Genomic DNA, 17,437 nt, shown 5'->3' on the forward strand with positions numbered 1-17,437 from the left:
ACATATAATTATAATTATAACAATGGGGTTTTTTTTAGTCAGGTTTCTTCAGAAGAGGTTTGCCAAGGCCATCCTCTGAGGCTGAGAAAGTGTGTCATACAAATGTATCGCAAAAATACACCCGCAATTGAACCGGGACACTTAAAGCGGTTTCGAACTGGCTTATCTTTGCAGTGCGGACGCTCCCTGACTGACTTTCTTTGCCTCCTTGCTCCGCCTACCGAGTAACCTTCCTTCTTTATTTTCCCTCCACGGCTCCTGATTGGCTGTGCCGCGTCACGTGCTTCCTCTCGGCCCCGCCCACCCCGCCGGAGTGGAGCAGCAGAAGCAGAAGCGGCAGAAGGTCCTTGAGACGCCGAAGGGGGAGGACATAATTGAGCTCTTTCCCTTCTCTTCGGTTACTGGCGTTGCGGGGCAGGTAAGGCGAACGCAGAAGGACAATCTTCCTTCATTCCCGTTCGTACTGTACAAATAACCCACTTTAGTACCAGTTTTGGGAGTGTCTATACTGTAGCAATAATCCACTTTAATGCCAATTTGGGGTGTCTTTATTTAAGGAATGATCCATTTAATACCAATTTAGGGGTGTCTTTACTGTAGTATTACTCTGGTCCTCCAGGTGTTTTGGACTCCAACTCCCAGGATCCCCTGTTGAGAGCTTACTTGGCTGGGGCTTCTGGGAGTTGGAGTCCAGAACACCTGGGGGAACCCTCATTTGGAAACCACAGATGTAAAAAGTGATGGGGTTTGTTGTAAAAGTGGCCAGGGAAGTGTCTTGTCACCTCCTCAGTGTGTGTGGCTTCCTATGGACATGGGGAGACCTTTTGTTGTTGTTGTGTGTCTTTGTTTTCAGACTTTTGGGGACCCTAAGGAAGTACTGTTGTGGGGTTTCCTTGGTAAGTATCTTCAGGTTTAGCCTCCTCTGAGGCTGAGAGAGTGTGACTCGAACAAGGTCTCCCAGTGAGTTTCCATGGCCAAGCGGGGATTCGAACCCTGGTCTCCAGAGCCCAATGCTCAAACCGCTACACCACGCTTCCTCTGTGTGTTATGTGCCTTCAACTCATTCCCAACTTAGGGCTACTCTAAGGTGACCCTATCATGGGGTTTTCTTGGCACAATTCATCCGGAGGAGGCTTGCCATGGCCTTCCCCTGAAGCCGAGAGAGTGTGACTTGCCCAGAGTCACCCAGTGGGTTTCCATGGCCAAGCGGGGATTTGAACCCTGCTCTCCAGAGTCCTACGCTCAAACCACTTCACCAAGCTTCCTCTCATTTAGGGACTTCAACTTATTTCCAACTTAGGGCTACTCTAAGACGATCCTATCATGGCACAGTTTACCCAGTGGAGGTTTGCCATTGCCTTCCCCTGAGGCTGAGAGATTGTGCCTTGCCCAGAGTCACCCAATAGGTTTCCATGGCCAAGCAGGGATTCGAACCCTGGTTTCCAGAGTCAGAGTCCAACGCTCAAACTGCTGTACCACACTGGCTCTCATTTAGAGACATGAGTCCAAAACACACTGCAGAAATAATCCAGTTTGAGACTGCTTTCACTGCCCTGGCTCAGTGCTAGGGAATCCTGGAAACTGTAGTTTGTTGTGGCACCAGACTGAGAAGGCTCAATGTCTGACAAAACTACAGCATTCCCTAACATTGAGCCAGGGTGGTTAAAGTGGTCTCAAACTGGGTTATTTCTGCAGTGTGTTTGGGACCTTAGCTCACTTTATTTTGCTGCTTTAAAAAATGTCTTTCCCCTTCACTTGTGGAGGCATTTCTGGTCCAACGGAGCTCCAGATCTCTGAAAAGTAGCCTGTGGTTGCTCCATATTTTCTCCTTCTTCTTTTTTCCTCTTACCGCAGACCCGGCTTGACTCAAGTTGCTGCAGCTGAGAAGTCCTCTGGAAATCATTAGCTAAAGAAATTGGGCATCTGCGTGCGGGAGGCAGGAACACTTCGGCCGTGTAGGGAGCTGGCATTCTGCACATGCCTTGAGGCACTCCCGTTGGTGCCTACACAGCTCATTCTCTCATTCTGATTCAAAATCCTTCTCTCCTCTGATAATTTTCAGCATCCCACTCTCTGCCATGCTAGGAATTTGGAGACTGGAGATCCAAAACACACTGCAGAAACAATCCAGTTTGAGACCGCTTTAACTCTCCTGGTTTTTGTGAGACATTTAGCCTCCTCTGTCAGAGAGCTCTGGTGCCACAGTACACCAGATTCCCTAGCACTGAGCCAGGGCACTTAACATCGCTATCAAACTGGATTGTTTCTGCAGTGCATTTTGGACCTGAATTGTTGTTGGAGCATTCTCAGGTCCTTTGTAACTTAGGAGTTTATCACACTGAGTGCAGAAATGGGATTTAAATTGGGAAAATCCCACTAAAGTGGGGTCTTTTTCAGACAACGTTGAGGGCACTGAGCATTAATCCGACATTAACCCACACAGAAAGTGGACAAAAGCAGCCGCTTTTTACTTTCAGGATTTTCCCGAAAGTAAAAAGCGGCTGATTTTGTCCACTTTCTGTGTGAGTTAATGTCGGATTAATGCTCAATACCCCTGATGTGTCTGAAAACGATCTTGCTTTTGCGGGATTTTTCTGGGATTTAAATCCCATTTCTGCACAGGATTTGGGCACTTAGCCTCCATGTGATAAACTCCTTAGTTATGGACCCAAACACAAATTAATGTGGAGCTAATCCCTGTGGTAGTAGGGCTGCTGTTTATTTTCCTCAGCTGTGTTTTCTGCTGTTCTTGTCACCATCTTTTCCTTTGTAAATTACCTTGAGTGCCCTTGGACAGGAAGACATTACACTGGTTTATTAGCCAATGCATCTTCTGAGCTGAGACTTGGCTTCTGACCCAGCAGACGACTTAATTTGTCTCAACCTTGCAGGCTGGCGGAGGGCTCTCCTTGCTCTGCTAGCGCAGGAGGTTTGGCAGCTGCAAAAAGAAGGAAGGAAACCAACTGCTTGCCTTACCTTCCCCCCTTCCTGACTTTCCCCCAGTAGGGAGGTGAGTAGTTTACTAACAGCAGTAATTTAGATGCGATGTGAAGGAAAGAAAGGTGGTGGTGGTGGTGTGAAAATTAGAGGAGGACCCTGCATAATGTGTTTGTGCATGAGATTGCATCTTGCAGCAAGGAATGGAGGGGGGACTCATCTATGGTTCTGTGCCATTGTATGAATATCCTTTTAAAGTTGAAAAGTCACAGTGTCTCACGCTAGTCTCAATGATTTCCCCCTTTTACAAAAAGGAATAGACTAGGGCCCTCTGAATGCTTTAAGTTTCTTTTTTGATTGGAAAAGACTTCATATGGAGAGAAGTGGAAATCTCATGTATCAGAATAGCTGAAGGTTTGGGATTTGATATACACTCGTCTCTCCACGTTTGTGGCTTTGACTTTTGCGGATTTGATTATGCACGGATTTTATTAATATGTTCTCTCCAGGAATTTCTAGGTCCTCCAGCACAACTCTGTGGTCAACTTTAACCTAAAGTCGAACAAAAGGACCTAGAGATTCCTAGAGAGAAGACTCCACTAGGCATTCGTAGCTCCTCCAGCACAATTCTATGATCAATGTCTGGGAGATGTTGACCACAGAGTTGCACTGGAGGACCTAGAGATTTCTAGAGCGGTGTTATCTCAGGTGAAAACATAGTGTTTTTGTTGTTTGCAGTGTTTCCGCATTCACAGGGGTCCTGTTCCTGTAACCCCAGCGAATGTGGAGGGATGGTTGTAGTCTGTTATTAGATTTTCCTATTCAAAATTTAGTCATATTTCATAATGAACATTGCATTAAAAATTACTCATAATTTGAAGTAATTTGCTTGTTTGTCTGGGGATTGTTCTTATGGAGGATGGTTGCAACATAAAGGCAGTGTTTTCATGTTAACCGGAAGCCCAAACAAACAGGTGTTTGCAGCCTGTTCCTTCATGTGAGCAAGAAAATGAATCAGGAAGCTGTAATGAACTTTACTGTCTTATTGCATGGGAACCCGGAACTGTTGGTAATGGCTTCTGAGCAAGCCTGCAGCCGGTTATGCAATTTTAAGTTGTGGCCTTGTGGCGGTAGAATAATTTAGAAGATGTGTAATAAGCCTCTCCTGATGTTGTTTGGTCCCTCACTGCTCATGCATGCCTCTGCCCAATGGAGCAATTGAAAGCTGGGATTTAAAGTTGGTATATGAATCCTGTTTGGAAGCACTTAAACATAGCCTGACACTATGTTCTCAGTCATTCTGTTGTTGTTGCTGCTGCTGGAAAGCAGAAAGAGGCTGTGTGCAAGTACCTAATCCTCCTATGTATTAGTGCAACATGTGAAGCTTAGCATGATATATGAAGTGAGTCCAGGTGGAGCTTACTCGTGTTTTTGTTTGCCACCCCTGGACTGTGGAATGACCTGCCAGAAGAGATATGACAGCTGAAAATGCTAAAACAGCATTAAAAGCACATCTCTTCTGGCAGACATACCCAGTCACTTTGAAATTAATGACTTTTAAGAATGTACTTACATGGCTGTGTTTTAATGGTTTCACGGTATTGTGTTTTACCTGTTGGTTTTATGGGTTTTCTTTTTTAATTGTGTTTTGTATTTTTACATGCTGTGTCCCGCCTTGAGGAGAGGTGGTAAAGAAATTACAGCAGCAGCAATAACAACAACTACAGTACTACTGCTACTCTGATGTTTTGGCAGATGAATCTTGTCCACCTGTATCTACAGACATATGACATGAGAGACCAACAGCCTTGACAGACCAGCGATAAATGCTGGCCTCAGGGCAGAGTGGGGGCATGGTGTCCACATGACTCACGCCCCGACACTGCCCTGACGCCGCCGTCATGCCATGTGCCCTACCGCATGGCAGGTGGCATCACGGCACTCCTTTAGCGCTGCGTCAGAAGGAACCACTGCGATGGCAAATGTGCCCTTTCCGTGGCGCAAAAAGGAGCCACTTTTTATGGCTCCTTTTTGTGCTGTGGAAATGCCAGATCGGGGGCTGCAGCATGTAGTTACCGCACCCCCAATTTGGTGCTGAAAGGGGCAGTCTGTTTAGCCCCCAAATAACTTATGTCTAAGAGTGAGAATAACATGGCCCTCCAGAATGGTGAGAAATGCTTAGAGTTGCAAGTGCAACATGTGTCCCACTTCTGTTTTACAAGCTGGATAGAGAAAGAGGTAGGGTGAGTCAGTCTATAGATGTTGTGGACCCCTCCTGTCATCATTCAGGGAATTTTCTCCCTAGCTGCCTTTCTTTCCTAGGTACCAATTCAAATTAGCAGTGTGCTACAGGGCAAGCTGGTGTGATATTAATATGGTCAAAGTCTATTGTTTGCAGCAGTATTTTATGATACAACATTAAAGTACTCATATTTGTGGTACACAGAGTTCTGAGAGTATCGCAGACAGCTCTGGTTCAGGCCTTCATACACAAACAAGTGGCATCTCACATAATCATTGACTTTTCTGTTCTATTTCAGTCCCAGCTGCTGAGTATCCTGTACTCTTTTCTCATTGCCTTGTAACTGGTTCCTTTCAAGTTCCATCCCTTGCAATCTCTGATTCTTCCTCAGTGGTTCTGTTTAGTTTAGCTGGTGCCAGATTGTTTGTTTTCGTGCCAAGACATACTCTGCGAACTGTTATGTTTGTTTTGTGCCTGCTGTTTAGAGTAGAGGTGCCACTCCAGGTGTTGAGTAAATTTTTCTGGTGTGATATGCAAACAGATATGCATAAAAGCTGTGGTTTTGAAGGGTGAAGCCTGGCATGTAAGAAACTACTGTAGTGAATAATTATTATTTGCTTCATTGGACAACATATACAGCGGCTCAATTGCTGTATAAAATGGTGGTGTTTGTCATTGGCTTTTGGGAATGCAGCCCAGTAAGCCTTCTTGCTAGTTCTCTGTAATGTAAAGATGGGGTATGCACTTAGTAGAATTGTGTTTTTATTTATTTCTTCCCGTTCCACCAAGGAGCAGGGTGAAAATCCAGATTCCAAATTATCTGATACTGGGTGCCTGGCTTTAAAATAGCAAGGTATGTATTTATTTTCACGGCACAGCAGTTTTGTTTTCTCTGAAATGTCGCTTTAAATATCAACCCAGAGGGACGAAAGCAAACCTTTAAACTGAAGCTGTGGGAAAGAAAGCAAAGATTGCAGAGTCTGGCTATTAATAAGGAAATTGAAACTACTTATTGTAAACACTATTGGACAAAAAGAATAACGCAAAGAAATACAAGCGATAATGTAGTTTATGATTTCTGTTGCTTTTGAGCTCTCCAGTCCTTTCTCTTCTGCCATTGCCATCAAGAAGGGGATGAGAATAATTCCTGATCAGAGTTTGATAGCTGTTTCTTCTTAGCATTATTGTCCATGAATGAGGGAAAACTTTGCTATAGCAGACCTGACTTAAGAGATGGGCATCTGTGGCAAAGCACTTGCTTTCATATGGATAGTCCCTGGTTCCATACCAAGATCTGAAATAGGACCTTGTCTAGGTCTTTGTTTGTATACCTGCTGTGAAGAAATAGTATTGACCTAGGCGGACCAAGCGTTTATTCAAACATTTAGTTCACCGAGGTCAATACTATTTCCTAGCAGCAGGTTTGCAAAGACCTAGACAAGGGCCTATTTCAGATTGGGTATGGAACCAGGGACCTTCCACATGAAAACATAGTGACATTCAGCTGTGTCAATATCCAAGGGTATAAAGCTCCTTTTCTTCTTACAAACATTTGTATAACGGTTTGGTCAGACGCTGTGGTGTGGTGGTTTGAATGTTGGATTAGGACTCCGGGTGACTAGGGTTTGAATCCCCACTGAGACACGGAAACCTACCAAATGACCATAGACAAGTCACTCTTTTCTCAGTTTCAGAGGAAGGCAGTGGTGAACCTCTGAAGGCTTGCCAAGAAAATCCTATGATAACTTCACCATACGTTGGAGCTGACTTGAAGGCATGTAACAAACAAGTGTTTGAACTTCAGTGATACTTGCAATTGAATATTTGGCTGTGGCAGAATGCTCCTTAAATTTTGTGGTGAATTTCAATGTACCGACTAAGGCTAAAATCCTATACGTACCTCTGGAATGAGCACCACTGAATACAGTGAGACTCTCCTAAATAAGCATGCAGTGGAACTAAATATGCATAGCCGATAATTGAGTAGATTGTGAAATGATGGCTTTAACTGAGTTGTATGTATAGAGACCCTGTGGAACTGTGAAGTACGATAATTGTTGGATTACCAGTTGTTTCAAAGTTAACCAGCATGGTCAATCATTAGGAATGAGGTATACTACAGTCCATACTTACGGTACTTTTGGGCCCTCGGTCAAATCTAATATTTTTCTTAGTCTTGCATTGCAATTGGTTACTTTTGGAACACCTCACATACCAAAAATTAATCTGCGTAGAAGTAATTTATATTTTAAAAAATGCTAATTTAAGAATCGGAAATATTGTCGGAGTGTGCATGTAGCAACAGAACTTATGTCGCTATCATTTTGTTATCTCAGTTCCTCATTGTTAAAGGATTTTAAAACCCACCCCTCTCAGGGTTGTTGCAATGCAAGGCTTGTTTCAGCACTATAATTTCATTTTTATTTTCTCCTTCCTCCTACCTAAATGATACAGCCAAACTGATAACGTCTCCATTTCTTTTTAAATGCATTCCAACTTCATGAAATAATCAGCAAACAGGCTTGTGTCATGGCAGGAACGTAACAATTGCAATGCACAGTGTAGTCCACTATATGGGGTCTATCTACTCAGAAGTAAGCTTCATTGATTTTAATGGAACTTCCTCAGGTAATTCTATGTTGTATTGCAGTGTGTATGTTATTATAAAGTTGGATTTTTCATATCACTAGTTTGTAACCTTATCCTCAAATTAGGAGGATCAGTGCTTCCAAGGACAGATTTCACTCTTGCCTTTCATCAGGGAATCGTTCATTTTTTAACATTAGAGTTAAAGTGCAATACTTACTTTGACCCATGGATAAGTCAACTCTGGTTTTCTGGGTCAATTTTGTGACTAAAATTTCTTGACTTATACATGAATATAAACAGTATTTGTGGCTTTCTCCCAGGATGGGACCTATGGCAGCTTCCACAACAACAACTTAAAAACGAACAAAGTCTCACTGTGTTCATGGAAAATGTCCTTAGAGCCCTAGTCATTATCCCTTTGTCTTGTTATGTGTTACATTTTGATCTGGAAAATGTTGTCGTGATTTTGATCTTGCAATGCCAAACAAGCCATCTGGCAGCACAGGTGGGACTACTTGTTTGAAGAAGGGGATGGAGCTAAAATCTCTGTTTTGGTTGTGAATGAGTGTATAATACAGTGAGGGACCAACAGTTCATGACAATCCATTGTTAACTAGAAGCACTCCCGCTTGCTTTTCCATAATGCAAGTTCGTTTTTCACTTCTCAGGCTACTCCACCCCAGCCATTGTTAGTAAACTGTACGTAATTGCATTGTGTTGGCAAGGGTAATACAACTTCTTTCTTGTTTGATAGCAAGTCATTGTTTATTTTTGTCTTTTGAAGCACCACATTTCAGTAAAGCTATTTGTGAAAGTTAACCAGTCTAGAAATGTGTACTTTGACCTAAAGTCTTTTTTCTTTAAAAGCTCTATTTTATGATAGGTCTGGAAACCATGCTCTATGAGAAGAGACCTAGGGAGCTGGGTATGTATAGCCTGGAGAAGAGAAGGTTAAAAGGTGATATGATAGCCCTGTTTAAATATTTGAAGGGATGTCATGTTGAGGATGGAGCAAGCTTGTTTTCTGCTGCTCCAGAGATTAGGACACAGGACAGTGGATGCAAACTATAGGAAAAGAGATTTGACCTCAACATTAGGAAGAACAGCTTCATAGTAAGAGCTGCTTGACAGTGGATCACATTGCATTAGAGAGTAGTAACGTTTCCTCCTTTGCAGATTTTTAAATGGAGTCTGAATGGCCATCTGTCAGGGGTGCTTTGATTGCGAGTTCCTGCATGGCAGAATGGGGTTGGTCTCGATGGCCCTTGTGGTCTCTTTCAGCTCTATGATCCTGTGATTCTATGAAACTATAACAATATTCTTTCTACAGGGAGAAAGTCAATTTTAAAACCATAATATTTATTCTCCCCTTTCTTTTCAGCCTGTTGAAGACTTGTTGCCTACACCCTGAAAATGCCCAAGAAAGGCATAGACTATGGGGAACTACCAGAATATGAGAAGAGTCAAATCAAAAGGACACTGGAGCTGGGCACTGTCATGACAGTGTACAGCCTGAAAAAAAGTACTCCAGAGAGGAGGACTATCCAGGTCATTATGGAGACCAGGCAGGTAGCATGGAGTAAGACAGCTGACAAGATAGAAGGATTCTGTGAGTATCTGGATGGAGACATGGTTGCAAATAAAAGAACTTCCCTTTGTGAGTGATTGCATAAAACAGCCTGGGCTACTGCATTGGTTATAGACCCATGTTCTTGGCCAAATGGTGTTGTAATATATGTTGTTAAGCTGTTATGATGCGAACTTTTTAGAAAGTTCATATTTAACATTTCTCTCCCATGAAACCATTGGAATATCAAAACAATTAATCTCGACTGGATTATTCACATTGGCTAGAGTCTGACCCTTGTTAATGCTACAGTTCTGTTCCACACACCCAAATCAAGCATTGAGTATTAAGTCTGGTGATTAATATGGATAAAGCAGGTCTGTCAGGAATGGGATGTGGGTTCTTGGTATGGGAACCCACTAAATAAACTCTGCTATATTTTCAAACATTTGAATTCATTGTTAAATGAAGCACCTGTATATTGGCAGTGAAATGGTTTAAAATCACGATGCCTGAAATGCCTATCATGATGATGAATTTTAAGTTGCATGCCATGTATCATTGCAAGGAAGGTAATGTTTTTCATATAAACGCCATGCATGTGTCGGCGTGTAACAATAATGTTCAAAAATCTTGAACATTTAACATGCATCTGAGGAATTAGAGTCAACTCTACAAGAGCTCATGCTACCAACTTCTTTCTTTCAGTTAGCCTCAAAGGGGCTAGAAGATCCCTTTTCATTCTGCTTGTTCTGCTTGTTCTCTTCTGTAAAAGCAAAACTTGAACATTTAACATGCATCTGAGGAAGTAGACTCAAGTCTACAAGGGCTCATGCTACCAACTTCTTTCTTTGTTAGTCTCAAAGGTACTACAAGATCCCTTTACATTCTGTTTGTTATGTTTGTTCTCCTCTGTAAAAGCAATGTATAGTTTAGAGTGATAATAGTATTATTTATTTATGGATGATACCCCCACACTGTATTTTTACAGCCCAGAATCCATTTCATCATGTTTATGGGTAGTGACATATGTAGGCAGAGGTAGCTGTACCTTGGGTATAGAGACAGAATAGCTACATGAATTTAACATGAAAGAGGCTGACATACAGGAAGTAAATAGCATGCTTCAGTTTGTCCATTGAGGCTTTTTTATGCCTAAGCTCACAACAAACTATTCTACTTGCAGCACAGATCCCATATCTACTCCAAAGTAAGCCCCGTTGAATGAAATGGGACTTACCCCAAGGAATCCGTATATGGAATGATAGCCAGAATCGTGTTTGAAATGTTTGAAATGTTCAGAGTTTTCTAAGTGTCATTTCCAAGGCACTAGCATTCTGAGAAATGTGCTAAATGTGCAGTATTCCAGTTTGTGGTTTTGCCTTCCTGCCGCAAGTATAGGGTTGGATCCTGCAATTTTTGTTTGAGGCAGAGCACGAACTAGTTCAGTGCAAATTTTAGCTCGTGTTTCTTTCCCCCAGTCAAAGCAAAATTTGTTACAGTCGATACAACTGCATTTGATTAAGAACTGCCTTTTGCAATGTGATGCTGATGTACTAGAAAAACAGCAGTTGTGGACTTAGATTTTGGTTTTGCAGCTCAGAGAAATTTTTGATAACCCTTCTGTATACATCCGGGAGGATGAAAGTATGGCTTACAGTCCTCAAGTAATAGCAAGGGCATTTTTAACCTGCCAGTGCTTACCAGGCAGAGAAGGGGAATGACCCATGGTCTTAGGTATCTCTATACAAATTACTGAGATGAAGCTGCATCCACACTCTTGTAAGAACAACCCTCCTTCGTTCACTTGCAAAAGCACTGGAGTGGAGTGGGAAGTGAGCCAGTCAGGTTTGAACCTGCTTAAGGTGAGCAAGAAATGGGAGTGGGTGATCTGTATCTATTAATATCAACAACAAGAGAAGCAACAAGAGTGACAAAATGAAAGTTTTTACTAAACAATGTCAGATGTTGCAGGTTTTGCAAGCTGAACAGATGCGTACATTTGCCAGACTTCTTGCTTTGGAGAGGTTGCTGTGCCTTTGATAACATGGCAGCAGATTTCATTTACTTCATGGGGAGCTTTGTTGGAGTGCAAACTTAGGGAACTTGAACCATGTACTAAAGCTCTCCAATGTTAACATTTTCCTTGCAAGTGTACCTGATTCCGGTGTGCAAGTTTTAATATTCCCCATGTTTCTCCCATTTCAAGCCTTTTCCATGATGTGAACAAAGATTTTACTTGTGCCTCATGTAAGGCTAAAATTGTTTACCCAGGGAGGGATATTTTTTCTTTTCTGTTCCGGAGTACCCAGAAAATGCTTTCCTCCGGTTGCTTGAGCCAGGCATTCATAACTGCAGACATTTTTCTAAAGTTAAATGTTGGTCTGCCAGACACATGTAGTTGGTCTGGACTGCATAAACAAAATGACTACAATTTTCTTGACTACGTTTATTTTTATGTTCTTTACGTAGCCATAGCAAAGGAAAGTTGCTATTTGCTCTGCGCTGAAGTAATAATGCTTGCTTGTTCAAGGAAGGATGATACTTTCATTGTGTGTGACCTAAACAAAGTGGTGACATGTAGTAAAACTGTCTTGATTTGTTTGGAAAGCTGGACAATCTAGGTTCTTGCTCCTATAAAAACTACAAACTTTAAAGGAAAAAAGAGAGATTTTCAGGTGGTTGGTTCTTTTGTTTTTACACTTTTCCAAACTCTGTAGTTGAGGTCAGTTGTCTTACCCAGTATAAAATACCTTTGCATGTCTAATTGAAAGGGATACATAGTAAACATGGACTTCAGTTGTGATGAATAGAGAAGAACAGAAAGAGATTAGGTTAAAATGTACCTTATCATAAGCATGAGATCATTCGCCAAACGAGAGAAGAAGAACCTGTTAACCTTTCCAAACTGTCCGTTCTTTACTTCTGCCTTTATAGATGATTCATGACAATGCAAACTTGCACTTATTTGATTCACTGGTGTTTCCTCCCGGGACGGAGGCAACAGCGCTCTTAATACTTGCAGAGGAAGTCCTTTTATCTCTTCTGCTTAGTGATAGACTGCAATCTGGGCAATTATTCAGTTAGATTAATTGATTCTAATTTCCGTTGTGGACTAGGAGGGAGCTGCTGCTTGTTACTGCTACATGGTGATGATGAGATGGAGGAAAGCATTGCTCTGCTGTTTTGGGGAGGACCCAAACACTTGAGATACTTATCTAAATTCACTCTCTGAGTTCCCTGCTTTTCCATCTCTGTCACCACCATTTTACTCCCAACCTGTTACCCAGTAAGTTGGGAAGGTGTTAGAATCACCATTGGCTGAGAATAGAGGAAGCAATAGAAGGGCCCCCTCAAGAATCTTTATGTGTTGTAAATGTGCACAAACTTGGGCTGTATACTGATTGTGGACTAGAACTATATCTAGCAGTGATTTGCCCACCTTTATTTTAAAGGGAATAGTGGTTTTTCAATGTCATAAAAACTACTGTATATACACATGTATACATCTAGAAATCTTAGTCAAAAAACTGACCCAAAAAACCTGGATTGACTTATCCATGGGTCAATGTAAATACTGTGCGGTCCTCTGGGGTATTAGCTACTCCTCCTAGTTTGGTGTCGTCTGCAAATTTCATAAGCATGCCTTCTATTCCTTCATCCAAGTCATTGATAAAGATGTTGAATAGCACTGGGCCCAAAACCCTGTGGCGTCGCACTAGTCACTGCTCTCCAGGATGAGGAAGAGCCATTGTTGAGTACCCCTTGGGTTTGGTTGGTCAACCAATTGCAAATCCACATTGTCTGGCCCACATTTTACTAGCTTGTTCACAAGTCTATCATGGGGGACCTTGGTGAAATCGAGATAGGCTACATCCACAGCATGCCCTTCATCTACCAAGCTTGCAGCTCTATCAAAAAAGAGATCAGATTAATCTGGCATGTCTTGTTTTTGAGAAACCCATGTTGACTTTTAGTGATCAAGGCATCCTTTTCTAAGTGCTTACAGATCGTCTTGTTTAATGATCCGCTCTGGAATCTTTCCTGCTATTGATGTCAGACTAACTGGGTGATCATTGTTGGGGGGGTCTTCTTTTTTACCCCTTTTTTGAAAACGGGGACAACATTTGCCCTCCTCCAGTCTGCTGGGACTTCTCCTGTTCTCCAGGAAATCTCAAAGACTATCAACAGTGGTTCTGAGAGTACTTTTACCAGTTCTTTTAATATCCTGGGATGAAATTTTACAAAGAGATTTGACCTGGCCGCGAGCTACAACAGTTCATATTTTCTAGAGGGAAAATCATGTTAGCCTGCTGCAATGAAACATTACTTGTAGGTTAGCCCTCAGGGAGTTTAAATAATGTCCAGCCCTCCGCAGAACCATATGTCAATGTTTTAACCCTGAACAAAGCAGCCATTTCCCCTTTCTTCCTCACAGCACTATTTTAATATACCGCAGACACTGGGTTTCTGCTGCTGCTTCAGCTGCTAGTAGTTGTGCAAATGCGTGACTTAATTATAAAATAATTGCAGTTGACAAATTCAAACTTTTAGTCTGTGGTAGAGGCATTCTCCCGCAATGCCACCTGTTCACTAATAGCTTGTGGATTTGTGTTACAATACCATCTGTTCCAAGATTTTAGTGACATAGCAAGGCATTGTTTCCATTTATACTGTAAATCTTCAGCATTTGGTGGGAGAATGGGCATTGGAAAGAAAAATGGTCCTACTGTGCTTCATGATCCTGTGCACATTAAGAAAGAGACCCTTCTGGTTTTAATGAGATTTTATCCTGGGCAAGTATATTGAGGATGGCAGTCGTTTCAGCCTATAATTTAGTGGGCACAAAACTTGCAGATCCCACATTCTTTAAATCTTAGAGACAAAGTGGTCTTTGAAATGGGAGCTTTATTGTGAAGAGTTCTCGCTTCTGTCCTCACTTCTGTGACCCATCGAAAGAATGAAATGAAGTACTTTCACCCTTATGGAAAAAAGAAGTGCATATTTGCATAATGGTTCTGCGTGACGCAACAAGACATATTAGTTATTATTCCACTGCCATGTGACCTTTTTCTTCCTAACTCATTTTTACTCATTTACTAATATTATCTGTGCCTTTCTCATTTATCTCACACAGTCATTGCACACTCCAGTGAGTAATCTCAAACCAGTAAAAGTGACTGGATTGTATTACAATCCTACCTCAATGTTACTATAGTTGAATCACTCCTTCAGCCAAAAATAAAGGACAGATTGAAGTGTTGTGGTACTGCTTTATTTTTACAGGGTCTTTCCGAGCAAGATTGGCAGCCCTCCATTTAGTTTAATTGTCTCTCTAATGGCTGGTTTCTGCCCAAAACAGATGTGTGTTTCTACGAAATTGACCTCCAAATAACATTTGTACTATTGTATCCCTAATATCACAATTTGTGGCAGAGAACAGGTTGCAAGTCCATAGCAAAGACAGTAACTTCCTGCCAGTTTTTTGAATGGTCAGACAATTAGTTGCTGCTATTTGATCTTCAAGTATCTGAAATCAATCAAATGTTTATTACGATCCACAGATCTAATAAAAGAAACAGGCATAAAATAAAAAGGGACAAACATCAAATGGGGAAAAAGCTATACAGTAAAACAGTTACTATCAACTTTTATCTAAAACACAGAGGGCTCTAATCCTCTCTGTCTCTGTAAGAAATTGAGCGACAGCCAACTTTACTTTTGTGGACTTATCCTCCGACAGATATGGAGAAGTATCCTAAATGGTAGCTGTGAGAAATATAATTTGGGTAACTCTGTCAAGGTGTTCTAATATTAATCCGCTTTTGTTCGGAAACAGATCCTTTTCATGTCTGACCCGTTGGATGCCTTTGGTTGGTGGGTCAGTGTGTTTTTTCAGCTGGGTATTTAGAGTTTCCGTTCTGTGGTCGCAAGAAAGAATCGGCATGTGTGGCCTCCTAACTACTCTCAGGTCTCTTCATTTCCTCTGCTTTGAATGCTAACCAATCTAAACCAGGCTTCCTCTTCGCCATCAGTCAGGGAAAGAACAAACGAAGCAAGTTACAACTCTGCACCAAGGCTTACTGTGCACATATTCCAAGCAGCTAATAATGTTAGTAGTAAGAGTAATGCATACCCTGCATTTTGAACAGAGCATAGAAGGTACATCTCTTGACTACAGTGGGCCCTTGTTATCCGCTGAGATTTGGTTCCCGGACTCCCGTGGATAGCAAAATCCGTGGATGCTCAAGTCCCATTAAATATAATGGCACAACAAAATGGCGTCCTGTATATAAAATGGAAAATCAAGGTTTGTGTTTGGCATTTATACTTTTTGGAAATATTTTCAAGCAGTGGATGCTCAAATCTGTGGATAAAAAAATCTGTGGATAAGGAACGCCGACTGTACTTTTATTTTCTAAAAACAAAATACTTTTTAAAATCACCTTTCTTCCCCCTTCCCAGTTTGTTTCAATTTAACCACATTAGATATGGTAGCACCCTTGAGACTCACTCAAAGAGAGAAATTGGCAGCATGAGCTTTCGTAGACTTCAGTCTACTTTCTCAGATGCATTTAACCATAATTGTTTTTATAGCTAGACTATGTAAATATCACACCATAATTTGGATTAACAAACTGGAAAAGTTACTTTGTCTAGAATACTAGGCGAATCGATAAACCTATTTGAGGAACAGTTGTATAGTTGTTCTTTATTCAGTATACTGTACATTTAATCATCATTCTGTCAAGAAGTAGGAAGAGCCGTCTGTTCCCGGATCCAATCTTCATAGCAGAATGAAACCACTTCCTCAGTTTTTGAACAAGTGTTTTATCAGAAGAGTGCACATTTCTTTTACGTCGGAAGAAGTAGATTTTTCTCCCTTCTGATGCATGTAATGTACACTGGTTAGTAAAACCTGGGCATGAAGAAATGTGCCAGCAAATGGCTGTGGGAAATGTAGCCATGGTTCTGAAATGTCTTTTGCTTTATCTGGCATGGTTCTTCTTATAGTCTTAGCCTATACCTATGTAAGCAATTGGTAGATTGCCATTATATTGTGTGAAATATCCTTCTACTGAAATATCATGCTTTAGACATTAAGAGATTCTAGAAAGCAAGCAAGGGTGATGCTTGACCATTTTGCAACATATGCCTTGAAAGATGCTGCTTTAATTATTAAAGTATGAACATCTCTTTGCATTCAGTAGTCAAATTGGGGAATATCACAGCTTCTACCACTTTCTTCACACTTTCTTAGCTGAAGATGTTTTTATGCTGTCATTACAAGCAATCTTGTAATTTGGGTTTATAAATTAATATCTAACTAAGCAAATTTGTACCCTACATTTAGGTCTTATCTTCTGTTTGTTTTTTCTGTAGTGGATTTGATGGAAATAAAGGAAATCCGACCAGGAAAAAACTCAAAGGACTTTGAGCGTGGGAAAGCATCAAGACAAAAAGATGAACATTGTTTCACTGTTTTCTATGGCACTCAGTTTGTTCTCAACACATTGAGTTTAGCAGGTAAATCTGTCTCCTTTGTTACAGCTCATATCACTAGTTTTGTACCCTTATCCTCAAATCAGGAGGATCAGTGCTTCCAGGGCAAGTCACACTCTCTCAGCCTCAGAAGAAGGCAAGGAAAACCCCCTTCTGAACAAATTCTGCTAAGAAAACCCCGTGATAATTTGTCTTAGGGTCTCCATAAGTCAGAAATGACTTGAAGGCACACAACACCAACAATTACGAAGCTTTGAAAATGGCTCTTCCTTGCTGTCCCTTCTTTTCTTTTTTCTCTCTCCCTCACTTTCTTAAAGAAAAATGTCATTTTAAATAGAGTTTTAAAAACGTCTTGCTAGCCTTAGAAAGCTATAGAGCTATAAAGTTGCTGAAGAACATACGTATTCTTGGACAGATTGTTGTAACTGGAGATTTATTTTTAAATTCTGATTTGACATCCATTTAATTTTCAGCTGACTCCAAAGATGATGCTGATAAGTGGTTGTGTGGGCTGAATATTTTACATCAAGAAGCCATGAATGCTTCTACACCAGCAATTACAGAGAGGTATGCGGAAAAAGGGTTTCCTGTTTTGGGTA

The 17,437-nt window shown here is 41.3% G+C and overlaps 1 protein-coding gene across 1 annotated transcript in view; it reads left to right on the plus strand.

Moving 5' to 3' along the window:
- Positions 1-346: 346 nt before the first annotated feature.
- LOC149306012 (1-phosphatidylinositol 4,5-bisphosphate phosphodiesterase gamma-2-like) overlaps positions 347-17,437 on the plus strand; it is a 41,814-nt gene continuing 24,723 nt past the window's right edge. The window contains exons 1-4 of the mRNA XM_089540523.1: positions 347-418; positions 9,150-9,377; positions 16,719-16,862; positions 17,312-17,405. Of these exons, the coding sequence (XP_089396649.1) occupies positions 9,182-9,377; positions 16,719-16,862; positions 17,312-17,405 (434 nt within the window). The 5' untranslated portion in view covers positions 347-418; positions 9,150-9,181. The remainder of the gene's footprint in view (positions 419-9,149; positions 9,378-16,718; positions 16,863-17,311; positions 17,406-17,437) is intronic.

Source organism: Sceloporus occidentalis, unplaced genomic scaffold (genome assembly GCF_023333645.1).
Source record: "Sceloporus occidentalis isolate IW3139 unplaced genomic scaffold, rSceOcc1.0.p SCAF_10, whole genome shotgun sequence".
NCBI classification, from domain to species: domain Eukaryota; kingdom Metazoa; phylum Chordata; class Lepidosauria; order Squamata; family Phrynosomatidae; genus Sceloporus; species Sceloporus occidentalis.